Below are 12,265 nucleotides of genomic sequence, written 5' to 3'. Positions count from 1 at the left end.
CCCCCACTTTTCTTCCCCGCATGCTTGCTGCGACAGGTTTTGTAATCTTTTTACCATAAAGGCGAGGTGAGGGTTGGACAGACATAGAACGCTCCAGGTGCTTTTTCGGGGAAACCTGCAACACTGCGAAATTGATTCCGCTCATGTTGTGTGTTCCTTAGCTGGAAGTAAACTCACTTAAAAAAATAAAATAAAATAAAAGTCACTAGAACAGTTAGTACAGACTCTAAATTGGCATCTCAAACTGCGTTTATAAACTTGATTGTGCTTGCAAAGACAATTGTCAATTACTGTCGCCGATCCATGCATGCGGCGCATGCAGCAAACATATGACCCCCCCCCCCCCCCACTCCCCCCCCCCAATCCAACGCCCCGCCGTGTATGAAGAGGTTGTTTCACCTATCCGAAGCTCGTGCAAATCTGACTTTTGGTTTTGACGTCATACTGTTCTTGTGTAGTCTGTCCCTTGAAAACGGCGGATCTTTGACCGCCAAGTTTCGAAGCGGAACAAGGCGGTATGCGCCCGGTATGATGTCAATTCGCCACATTGTAATGTCACTATCTGGCAAAATTCAGAAGGGCTTGCTCAAAGGCAGATTTGGGTGGAAATAGGCAGCTGACCAAAGATTGACTTGGTTGTTGCATATGACACTTGATTGGTAGGAAACTTGCATCCTCCTGTTGCCTTCCATTTTGTATCCACTCCCGCATGTTTACGTGACAGACACCAGAGCCATTACAAGGCCGACTGACCTTACAAAGAGAGGCAGCGACCATCATGAGGGTTGCCCCGGGTGACCCACAGGCATCTCTGGAGATGTCAACAAATGTTTCCGCAGACAAAGAAAGCCTTTTCAAGGACTCGCTCTCACACAGCGGGGACCCGCTGCCTTTTAGGAGTCACAAGCCGCACCGATCATTCCGGATAATTCTGCACGGCTCATTATAAGTACAAAACACCGCTTGGTTGACAGCTACGTCGCTGTCCAATGAGTGTCGGTTACATTTTCGCAATGAATCAAGTTTTTACCGCAGGAAGTATTTTGTTTAAAAAAAAAAAATGCCAATCTGTATACCCGCTCTATGTTGAGTGTCAGTTTTTTCACAGCGGGGGCTCCAGATTGTTGCGAAGTGCACTCAGAAGGTTGTCAGCGGCGACGTTTTGCATGTCTCATATTCTCACTTTATGAGGAGCCCCCGATATCTAAACAGAGCCGTCGGTGGGCTTCTGCTTTGCGTCGACATGATGGCTAGCCAAAACCAATGCCACCTAGGCCTGCTTGAAGGACCGGGCCCGCGTTGCTTCTAATATCTGCTTTTTTTTTTCCCCCTCGCTCGGCACTGACACATTTTATGACCCTAAAGGCGTTGTGACCGTGCGTGTTTGTCCGCAGGAGCATGCACAAACTCACACAGCTGGAAAGATTGGACCTGGGCAGCAACGAGTTCACTGAAGTGGTGAGCGTCCCTGTGGCATTGACGGGGCTGTTACCAAAGCTCCACTTGGCACACGGAACTTTTCTCCAACCACACGCACATTTTGAACCTCTTTTTTTCTCACCGCGCCGTCTGCAGCCTGAGGTACTGGAGCAGCTGACTGGAATCAAAGAGCTCTGGATGGACGGAAACCGGCTGACGTCGTTGCCAGGGGTAATGACTTGAATGATTAAAAAGTGGCATCGCCGACGACTGATCTGCAATACATATCGCAGCATTTCCAGTTGTTTTTGCACTTTTGTGCGCTCGGAATTACTTAACTCATTCAGTACCAGCCAATTCTAGACCGAGTCTGAAAAGACGTTTAAAAACGTCTTTGGGAGTGAATGAGTTTTAAGTACAGTTTTCATCTTTTCCAACGCAGCGGCGCATTTGACTGTTTAATCCGTTCCAACGCTTGTGCTCCTTTGCTTACAGCTCGAGCTGCAACACAATCAGTCGTTTAAAACATTGTGAGGTCAATTGACAACTACTTAGATCATGGATTTATTGTTTTGAACCTTGTTTAGGTTACGATTGTCCAAATCTGATTTCAGCCTCTCAAGAATAAATATTCAGGGATGCGTATTTTTTGAAGCGGGACTTCATCAAAAGTTTGAAAACGCCCAATTTAGACAAAGTGAACATTCCGACAATCAACAAGCCAGCTTTCACTGTTGTTGTTGTTTTTTTTTTGTTTTTGTTTTTTACAGTGAAACTCACGACAATCAACAAGCCAGCTTTCACTGTTGTTGTTGTTGTTTTTTTTTTTTGTTTTTTGGTTTTTTTTTCCCCCACAGTTTGTTGTTCAGTGAAACTCACACTGCTTAACTTTGACATCTGCTCGATCGTTATCAGTTTGTTCTTTTGGCCCAGAATGCAAGCAACACAACTCTCTGTCTGGATCTGCATCCTCACGCTGGTTTTGTCTGTACTTGTCAGATGCTGGGCGCGCTCAAGGTTCTTTTGGCCCAGAATGCAAGCAACACAACTCTTTGTCTGGATCCGCATCCTTACGCTGGTTTTGTCTGTACTTGTTGTCAGATGCTGGGCACGCTCAAGCAACTGCTCTACCTAGACATGTCCAAGAACAACCTGGAGATGGTGGACGAGCAGATCTGCGGCTGCGAGAGTCTGCAAGACCTGCTGCTGTCCAACAATGCCCTCGCGCAGCTGCCGTGCTCTATCGGTAACGCTTTTTCCAACAGGATAGACACGCGTGTAAAAAGGGGGGAAAAAGTGAATTTTGGGGCATTTTGAGGCCCCCATGAAGGACAATTCATTCACCAGAAGACGAATAATGAACAGAGTTTCCAAAGATGAATCCTAAAATAAAAACTAGGCATCAGATGAGATGTCAGTTCAAAGTGATGCGTTTATATTTCGTTTGCTATCCCGCTCTGGACCATGAACACAACACCATCACACAAGTGGGGATTTATTTGCAGTAGAGCAAGTGTATTGATGACACTTTTCCGTAATCCAATGTGATGGAAGTTTCTTGTCGCTAAGCACCCTGATCTGTTGTTTTGTAACACACTCTTTGATTCTCAGGCTCGTTGAAGAAACTGACAGCTTTGAAGGTGGATGAGAACCAACTGATGGAGCTTCCCGACTCCATCGGAGGGTGAGGATCAACCTCTTAATCCTTCACTTTCTTCCAAACAAGTAATTATCTCCCGCGTTGAGAGTAGGTCTGGCGCATATTGCAAAGATGGTTGATTTTAATCCGCCGCGAGGATTGAAAGTTGCATTGTATTGATTGTTTATGCAAGCGCATGTTGTTGTTGTTGGATTTATGAGCCCCCCACCGGTGTCAGGGTTTTAAAGATGAGTCCATATGTTAGCAATTAGATTAGTAGCCGGCGCCCAGAAATCGACTGAACTCTGTTTTTTGAATCCCGCCCGTCAGGCTGACCTCTCTGGACGAGCTCGACTGCAGCTTTAACGAGATCGAAGCCTTGCCGCCATCCATCGGCCAGTGCGCGGCGATGCGCACCTTTGCCGCCGATCACAACTTTCTGAGCCGGCTCCCCCCCGAGGCGAGTGCACCTCGGGTAGTCCCTTCGCTCGTGTCGGCGTTGCCCATCTAAACATCTGCAGCTGCGTTTTTCATGACAGATGGGCAACTGGAAGAACGCCACCGTGCTGTTCCTGCATTCCAACAAGCTGGAGTCGCTGCCGGAGGAGATGGGCGACATGCAGAAGCTGAAGGTCATCAATCTGAGCAACAACAAGTGAGTGTGGTACCTAACACGTGTGTGTTCTCGTAAGCAGAGACACTTAATGACGGCACCAAAGATCCCTTCATTAGCCCGCAATCCTCTGGAACCTGATATGCTCTTTGACTCCCCCCACCCCCCCACTTGTCATTACACAACCTCTAGAATTTGTACTGTTTTCATTCACAAGCCCCCCCCCCCCACCTCCACATCCATTAAACCTTCACGCTCGACTGACCCTTAAAGTGCTCCTAAAGCCTTTCCACTTATTTCTCTGTGCGACTGAGTGTTTTTGATCCTCTTCAGGCTGAAGAACCTCCCGTACAGTTTCACGAAACTCAGCCAAATGACCGCCATGTGGCTGTCTGAAAATCAGGTAACGACCCCATATCACCGTTCGTTCAAGACAATTCTTTTTCAGACTTCATTGAGAGCGTGATCGTCTTTCCCGGTCATTCTCTTGCAGTCCAAACCGCTGATCCCGCTGCAGAAGGAAGAGGAGCCCGAGACCCAAAAAACCGTACTGACCAACTACATGTTCCCGCAGCAGACCAGAACTGAGGACTGTGAGTGCAGAGCCTTCGGTTGACCCGAATGCATTTTTAATAGGTGCTACCCAACACACAGGCGGCCTCTCCTGGCATCATGTGACGCAAACCGACCTCCTCTTGGGAGTAACCGTAACTGTCGCACACTTGACCTCATAAAATGATCATCCACGTGAAGAAATCACGACACAGGCGGCCTCTCCTGGCATCATGTGACGCAAACTATAACTCTCACACACTTGATCTGATAAAATGATCATCCACGTGAAGAAATCACTCAAAATGAATGAACAAGTTGTGTTTTGGGTGAAATGTTGCAATTTTCAGAAGTCTCTGTTGTCCTTGCGCCACCTTGTGGTTAAAATTGCTTTAAGCTGCAGATCCCCTGAGAGGACAGCAAGCAGCACAGTATTGACTCCAAATCTTCAGAATGTGCTTCAGTTGTAAAGATTGAATTCACACTTACTACAGTCAGGCAGCAAAATGAAAATAGGAAGAGATTTAATAATATTTCAAATGAAACACCAGCTGTAAATTCTCCAATAACTGGGGGGAAAAAAAAAAAGTATTGCCACAGAACGTATTGAACGCAAAAGTCAAGGTGTGAACTGCCTTGTCAAATGAATATTGATCCTTTTTGTGAACGATAGCTCTCCCGCTTGCATTCCAGACATTCCCAACTCCGACTCGGAAAGCTTCAATCCAGCCTTGTGGGAGGAACAGCGCAAGCACCGAGCTCAAGTGGCCTTCGAGTGCGACGAGGACAAGGACGAGAGGGAAGCGCCCCCGAGGGTACCTTGCGTCCTTCCCAAGAAACCCCTTCCCGGTCGTCCCATCTCATGAACGTGTCTCCGCCAGGAGGGCAACCTGAAGCGTTATCCCACGCCGTATCCCGACGAGCTGAAGAACATGGTGAAGACGGCCCAGTCAGTGGCACACCGGCTCAAGGAGGACGAGTCGAGCGAAGAGTCGGGGAGAGACCCAAAGCCACCCGCGGAGAGGAGCCACGTTGGCGTGCAGGACGTGGGAGTCAAGGTCTTGTGAATTGCGGCTTTCGTCTCGCGTCTGCCGCATAAGTGATTCAGAAGACAAAAGTTTGCATTTTCGTCGTCGTGTTTGCTCTGTTGTTACAGTTAACAAATGTCGCATTTTTCGATAGCGACTTTGCATTGTTAGCAAAATGCTCCCGGAAAATGTTTTGATACCATAAAAGCTTGAAACGGACTCAACTATATGTATACGAGCTATTAAAAAGGCACGATTCCATATGTTAACATTCCTAATTTTGCTGCAGGTAATCGAAGCTCCGCGCCCTAACGGCCTGGCGTCAGACTTGGAGGCCAAAGCTTGCAACGCCACCTTCACCATTCCAAACATTCCAGAGGCAGTATCTAGGGACACCGAGTCTGAGTCTTTCAGTTCCCAACAGGCCCCTCTCAAGTCATCTGAGAGCTCCACCATAAACCACGAGGACACGCTGGAGGTAAGTGCACCAAAGGCGCTAAATCAAACGTACACGTGTCCAAAGTTTATCCACTCGATACCATATACAAACAAATGGGAAGAAGAGTGGGGCCTGTTCAACTTGTGTTTATGAGATGTAACTTTTAATGCAGGCTGCAAGTGGGGGCCCCCTCCCAGGGCCAGACTCCCAGGACACCCCTGAAAGCTTTTTTTTTTTTCCCCCCTCCGTCCAGGACTCTGAGGAACTGTCTGACGAAGAGGAGGAGATGAAGATTGCCGAGATGAGGCCGCCTCTCATCGAGATCTCCATTAACCAGCCCAAAGTGGTGTCGCTGAGTAAAGACAAAAAAGGTGCATTTTGTTTTTCGCAAACATTTTGGGTCCAGGGCACCCTGGAGGAAGACATTTATGTTGCAAAAGCGGTGACGCTCAGGTAGGAGGGAGCAATTGGTTTTGCCGTTCATTTTTATTTTGACCTCCTGTGAAATATATTTGAATCGAAGCATTCTTTAAATGTATTGTGTACGTTTAGATCTATGGATTGTGATGATCATGGTACTTTGAGAGCTGAGTGTTTTGTTAGGTGATACTTATTGTAAAACATTTCGAAACGGAAACATTGGTTCAGTATGTACATTGTTTTAGTGACATATTGCAAATTATTTTGAGCATCTCCACATTCTGGCTTGCGGATGCTCAGACCGCATTTTGAGAAGCTCTGATCAAGCGAAAGAAAAGGCAGGATGAGTAACGGCGTGTGGTTTTGAACGTACAGACGACAGCAAGGACGTTGACTCGCTGCTTGACGACACGGTTGCCAACAGCAACCAGAACAATAGCAACTGCTCGTCGCCGTCACGCATGTCGGACTCTGTGTCACTGACCACCGACAGCAGCCAAGACAACTCCCTGTGCACCCCCGAGAGGGAAGCCAAGATGCCCTTCCTCCCCAAAAGCAGGTCTGCAACACGCTGAGCGTTCTTTTGAAACCTCACAATGTTCCACTTCTGATTTCGGCCGCTGTCTTCATTCCAGGCACGAGGATGAGAACATGAACCCCTCCAAAGAAACCAGCGAGCTGCTCCACAATGGCAATGGCTCGGAAACGTCCCTCCAGGCACTCCTGAGGGTCCAGCGTGGTGCCACCGAGCCGGCGGGTGACTACGACCTGACAATGGAAGCCCGACTGGCCTTCATTGAGAAGGGACTCAATAACGGCCTGGGAGACGGCTACACCAAGTGGGACCAGATCAACATGAACGTTTCGCACCCGCCTACAGACAACATGGTGGAGCCTCATAATGCTTTAGTGAGACAGGAGGAGGTGGACAGCAAACGAGATTTTGACAACCACCATTTGCAGAACGGAAACCAGCAGGTTAGTGATGGGTCCTCGGCTGGCGGCGAGATGTCTCGCAGCACCGAGGAACTGTCCCCCGAGAGGAGGTGCCATCCTTCTCAGGTTAGCAAGTCTCGGAGCGTCGGCAACATCGAAGAGGGTGGCATGAAAATGTACTCGTTTGACGACGACGGCACAGCAGAGAGCAGGATGGCGGCCGGCGGCGGCCCCGCTCCAGCGTCCACGGCTCAAGGCCAGAGTATAGTCAGGAGCAAGTCCGCCTCCTTGCTCGACGATCACACCCTTCAAGTCTACCCATGCTCGGACCCGCTAATTTCCTCCATCCCCCCCAGCAGCACCAGCAGGTACCCAGTGCCCCCCAGCGGTGCCGTCGGCACTTCGCCGCCTCAGTACAACGTCCAGTACTCAAGCAAAGATGGCATGTGGGCCCAGAGGACACCCGTGCCACCGGAGCGCCAAGGCTACCTCCCCACTGCCGCCCATTCGCTCGCCAACACCAACTACTCGAATCGGAATCAGGCACCGCCCTACCCGCCGCAGCCCCAGCAAAGAGGCCTCGCTGCGGGATCCAAACCTCCAGGGGACATGTGGGCCAATGAGAGGCTCCACTCTACCAGCAACCAGTCCAGTGGAGGCACTCTACAGCGGCAGAGCAGCGCCACCTCCGTAGGCGAGCCTCGCCGCATGCAGTTGCCCGAGGGCGACTACCTAACCTACCGGGACATTCACACCCTTGCCAGGGGACCACTGGCCATGAGTCAGGCAGCGCAGCGGCCCATATCCACCCGCACGTACAGCATTGACATAGCCGCTCCAATCAGGCCGCCCAGCGTCCGGTCACAACCGCACGAGCTCCCGGAGAGGACCATGTCGGTCAGCGACTTTCACTATGCTCACAGCAGCCCCAGTAAGAGACCTAACGTCAGGGTGAAGTCGGAGCACTCGCTCCTGGACGGGCCCGGCCTTGTGTCGGGGACACCGGGAAGGGTGCCGGCCGACTGGAGAGACCAAGTGATGCGGCACATTGAGGCAAAAAAGATGGAAAAGGTAAAAAAAAATCAAATAAAAAAAAAAAGAGAGAGAAAGATTTAAAGCTGAACTACACTTATAACACCGACTCGGTGATTCACAACCTTTCTTCAGCCAAGTCACATAATTCATATTTAAAAAGTCTCATGGCACACCACCAGACAAAAATAATCACAAGGTATATATTGTGGAACTCACTCGTGTGTTTTTTATGCCCTTTCTATAATGCTCTAAGATGCCAACAAAGTCCTGGGCCACAGGAAAATTAATAATTGGTGCCGTGGATGAAAAAAAAAAAATAGAGAGATAAAAGCACAGCTTTACTGCCATCTAAAAGCTCCACCTGTTCCTTTTTTAAGATAGTATTTGAGGTGAGGGGTTTATCGCTGCTTTTTGTTTTTGAGGAAAGAGAAAGATTCCTCTCTTTAGCCATGCTTGAAGCCTTTGTTCTTTCTTGCATGTGTTTGTGCATGTCTTTGGGTGCGTTTGCACGGCCGCCGCTGACGTCGTGGGGTGGCGCCGCCGTTCAGAACGCGCTGTCCCGCTCCTTTAATTCTTATAACGCTCCGCTCGGCTGCTCGCCGCACCGCAGCTGCTGCTACGGCAGCTGTAGAGACGTATTCAGGCCCTACGTCGCCTTCAGCGTGAGTACCATCCGGCGGCCATTGCCGCGCCGCAAGCCTTACCCCCGTCCGTGTCTCCTCTCCCGCTTCACTCCGCAATCATCTGACACTTATAGGCGTGTAAGTGAGAGTATGTTGGAGTTGTTCACCGGCGCATGCCTTTGGAGCACTCCGCTCACTCCCCGCCATTGGACTTGTGCAACGGCGGGGAGTGAGTGGAGTGCTTAACTCAAGTAATGACATCACTTGCTGGATTATTATTAGTATCTTGCTTAACGTTGATAGTTTTAAGACTTGAAACTTTCTCACACGCCTGGTATAGAGGCAGTAGAACATTAATCAAAGGCAAAACAACAACAATAGGCCCCATGAAGCTCGCATTCATGTTCAAATGAATGATTATCACGCATGGATGATGATGTCATCAGCATCTCGCCATCTTGTGACATCATCATGATTGTCTTTTAAATTCCCTCTGCTGCTTGCTTGGTCGTCCACTTGCACCTTTGCGTTTTGGCCTGAGAAGTGTCTTTGAGTGCTTGCGGTAAGGTAAGTGTCGCTAGAATCAGTAGAGGAGAGATTGATATTCTGTAATGGTATTCTAATAATGCAGCTGCATTTCCACCTCAACTTCCAGGTACTTGGTTCTTGGTCCCTCGTAGTTCTTGAACTTTAAAGCTTCTTTTTGGATAAGTTCAGCAATGCAGATAACATCCCTCAGGATGTCGGCCCGACCTACGTTCTCCAAAGATTCCTGTGGTGGAAATGCATTTACATGTAGTGTGCAGAATACATGTAGTGTGCTGCTCAGCTTGTCAGTAGAATTCAGACGCTCAGCATGTAGATAGAAGGCAGACGCTCCCTTCAAGTAACTTTTCACTCATCAATTCCACATTGTCTGTTGTCATTGTGTTTAATATATGAGTTGTGTGAATAATCAACTCGGTGTTGTCTCTCGTAGGACGACGTGTTTGGTCCACCTGGGCAGCAGAGCTACACCATGGACTTCCGCAGAAAAGTAGGTAGACATCCCTCGCATCCTCTTTTTGTTTTTTTTTGGTTTTTTCCCGTGTTTGACTTTATGGTAGAACGTGGCCGTCAATCTACTATATCAGTCATTACCACTTCCTTCCTGAATGTTATGACCGCTGTGCCCTTGGTGACAAGAAGCTTTGACTTTGACGTTAGCGTGTGTTTTGTTGTGCCAGGTGCCTCTGATGAACGGTCAGGTGGTCCCGTCCGCTCGTCCTCACGTGAGTCAGACGTCCATGGTCCGCCATCCCTCCAGAGAGCAGCTCATCGATTACTTGATGCTCAAAGTCTCTCAGCAGGCCCCGCGGCCACCGCACGAGGTCAGTTTGGACGTTACAATCGACCAGCTGTTTAATGAACACCAAGCGTGAATATTCTGAATTAATTAATTTAAAAAAAATACGAATCAACATTTGCATTGCGTTTCAGATCCATGTGAAGGTGGAGAAAAATCCAGAACTTGGTTTCAGTATATCTGGAGGAGTTGGAGGTCGTGGAAACCCCTTTCGTCCAGATGACAATGTAAAATTTCTCCCCGTACAGAATGTGTGTGCATTAAATCCCGAGAAATTGTGAAAATAATAAACAAACAACGGCAGAGGATCAAATTATATCTGTATACGATGTTTAAGTAGAATAATATAATTGATCTGATCCCTGCTTTCAGGGCATCTTTGTGACCAGGGTCCAGCCCGAAGGTCCGGCATCCAAGATTCTTCAGCCTGGTGATAAAATTATCCAAGTATGTCACCATTCCATTATGACATGTTTCAGTTGCCTCGATCAGGGGTGTTGATCGTGTGTTTTTTTTTTTTGTGTTGCCAGGCGAATGGCTACAGCTTTGTGAACATCGACCATGGAAACGCCGTTTCCCTCCTCAAGACCTTCCCCAGCACTGTGGATCTGACAATCGTGAGAGACGTCCAAGCGTAAATGGCAACGGGGGCGGGTGGGGGTGGAAGCGGGAGAGTTATTTTTGTACACAAGAAACTTTGAATGTAAGCGTGTTGACGCAGTGGTCGAGAGGACTGTCACTGTGTTTTGGTGTTTTTTTTTTTTCCTTCCCTCCCCAAAGAAAAAAAGGCTGCCGAAGACTTGAGCTGCCCTTCTCTCCGTGACCACTAGGGAGCAGGCTGTTGCCCCCATTTCCCTTTTTGTATTTTTTGCGGGGAGCATGTTGAAGCAGCAATAGAGCCGTATGACATTACAATGTTACATGCTTAGAGAGTGGACGTGAAATTCAGACACGCAGCCTATCTCAGCTTTTTATTCCACGTGACCAACGCAAGGATGGTAGTAGGAGTTTTCCAGTCAGAGCTGGTCCACATTTAATCCTTTTTTTGCCTTTATTTTAAAGTTTGTTCGCACATTCGTTTGGGAGAGCGCCACTTTTGCCTTTTTTTTGGGGGGGGGAACCATTCCCGTAGATTTGACTCATGCGAAGAGAAAAGCAAGTGCCATAAGAAGACCTTGAACTGTTTCAACAAGCAATATTCACACTTTCCAGCAATAAAGCCTTTTTTTTTCCACCTTTAGATTTTTTTAAAACCCTTTTAGTAACACCACCGATGATTTTACATGATTTTATAAATGGACAAGAGAGTTTTGTAATGAAATAGCACATGAAATCTATATATATTATAAGTATAAAATAGTGTGGAGAAGAAGAGTCTGTGCGTTTTGTGTAAATGTGTCACTTTTATCAATTGTAGTTGAAGGCGGGTCAGCAAATGACGAAAGGATGAGCATGTTTAACATCTTGTTTGTTTGAAATTGTGCCGTTTATATACATGTCAAACTGTTGTCTTTTTGTCGACAATCTTGGGAAACTATTGATCTTTGTCCACGTGGATCTGTTTGGGATGCTCACGTCTTATTTATTTTTAGCGGGCCAATTCTGTTTTTTTTTTTTCAATGTTCGTAATCAAAAAGTGTAAATATGTACGCACACAGCTGAATTTGTTTTTTTTTCCAATTGTACAACCAGCAACAACAAGTTCCAACAGAGAGAGAGGGCACCTGTGTTCACATGTAGCTAGTATATTTCTATTGACCACAGACGTGCATCCACATGGCATTCCGGATTTTGTACATAATGAATCGTATCTGGCCTAACACCTGTGGAAAATTAAACCATGCTCTTTCACACTGTGCATAATTGGTTTGGTCATTTTCATTAAAACGTTTCCAAGACTTACATGGCCATTTTATTGAGAATGCTTTATTTCCAAATTTCAAGTGGTTTACAATAACATTAAATGTAGTTTTTAGGAATGAAACTCATTTTTGATTAACACTTAGGTCTACTACTGTGACTGTATTGACCATGCAGGTGGTGTAAGGAGAGTATTCTGGTGCTTTTTGTGTTCAAATATGATTACAACCCACTTCGAATGTACTTGAAACGTGTGGCAGCTGTATCTTTTGATTTATTTTTTGTAGAAAGTCTACCGTTAATTTTCTGATAAGCGTAGATCTGGAATGTAAACTACGACCTCCACCGTCAGGGGG

The 12,265-nt window shown here is 47.4% G+C and overlaps 1 protein-coding gene across 2 annotated transcripts in view; it reads left to right on the top strand.

Moving 5' to 3' along the window:
• Positions 1 to 11,907, top strand: part of erbin (erbb2 interacting protein) — a 23,634-nt gene extending 11,727 nt beyond the window's left edge. The window contains exons 8-27 of one of the 2 annotated variants that reach the window (XM_019887039.1): positions 1,395 to 1,458; positions 1,576 to 1,650; positions 2,521 to 2,665; positions 3,031 to 3,103; positions 3,389 to 3,518; positions 3,598 to 3,713; positions 4,005 to 4,074; positions 4,165 to 4,264; positions 4,917 to 5,038; positions 5,105 to 5,281; positions 5,541 to 5,729; positions 5,944 to 6,061; positions 6,486 to 6,669; positions 6,746 to 8,117; positions 8,630 to 8,743; positions 9,684 to 9,740; positions 9,931 to 10,074; positions 10,184 to 10,276; positions 10,422 to 10,496; positions 10,580 to 11,907. In XM_019887039.1, coding sequence (XP_019742598.1) covers positions 1,395 to 1,458; positions 1,576 to 1,650; positions 2,521 to 2,665; positions 3,031 to 3,103; positions 3,389 to 3,518; positions 3,598 to 3,713; positions 4,005 to 4,074; positions 4,165 to 4,264; positions 4,917 to 5,038; positions 5,105 to 5,281; positions 5,541 to 5,729; positions 5,944 to 6,061; positions 6,486 to 6,669; positions 6,746 to 8,117; positions 8,630 to 8,743; positions 9,684 to 9,740; positions 9,931 to 10,074; positions 10,184 to 10,276; positions 10,422 to 10,496; positions 10,580 to 10,687 — 3,526 coding nt within the window. In that variant the 3' untranslated portion in view covers positions 10,688 to 11,907. The remainder of the gene's footprint in view (positions 1 to 1,394; positions 1,459 to 1,575; positions 1,651 to 2,520; positions 2,666 to 3,030; positions 3,104 to 3,388; positions 3,519 to 3,597; positions 3,714 to 4,004; positions 4,075 to 4,164; positions 4,265 to 4,916; positions 5,039 to 5,104; positions 5,282 to 5,540; positions 5,730 to 5,943; positions 6,062 to 6,485; positions 6,670 to 6,745; positions 8,118 to 8,629; positions 8,744 to 9,683; positions 9,741 to 9,930; positions 10,075 to 10,183; positions 10,277 to 10,421; positions 10,497 to 10,579) is intronic. The other variant, XM_019887040.1, reaches the window with a different exon arrangement.
• Positions 11,908 to 12,265: the final 358 nt, after the last annotated feature.

The sequence above is a fragment of the Hippocampus comes genome, unplaced genomic scaffold (genome assembly GCF_001891065.2).
Source record: "Hippocampus comes isolate QL1 unplaced genomic scaffold, H_comes_QL1_v1.1 scaffold54, whole genome shotgun sequence".
Taxonomy (NCBI): domain Eukaryota; kingdom Metazoa; phylum Chordata; class Actinopteri; order Syngnathiformes; family Syngnathidae; genus Hippocampus; species Hippocampus comes.
Note: the sequence above shows the minus strand (reverse complement) of the source record. Positions and strands in the feature narration are given on the sequence as shown.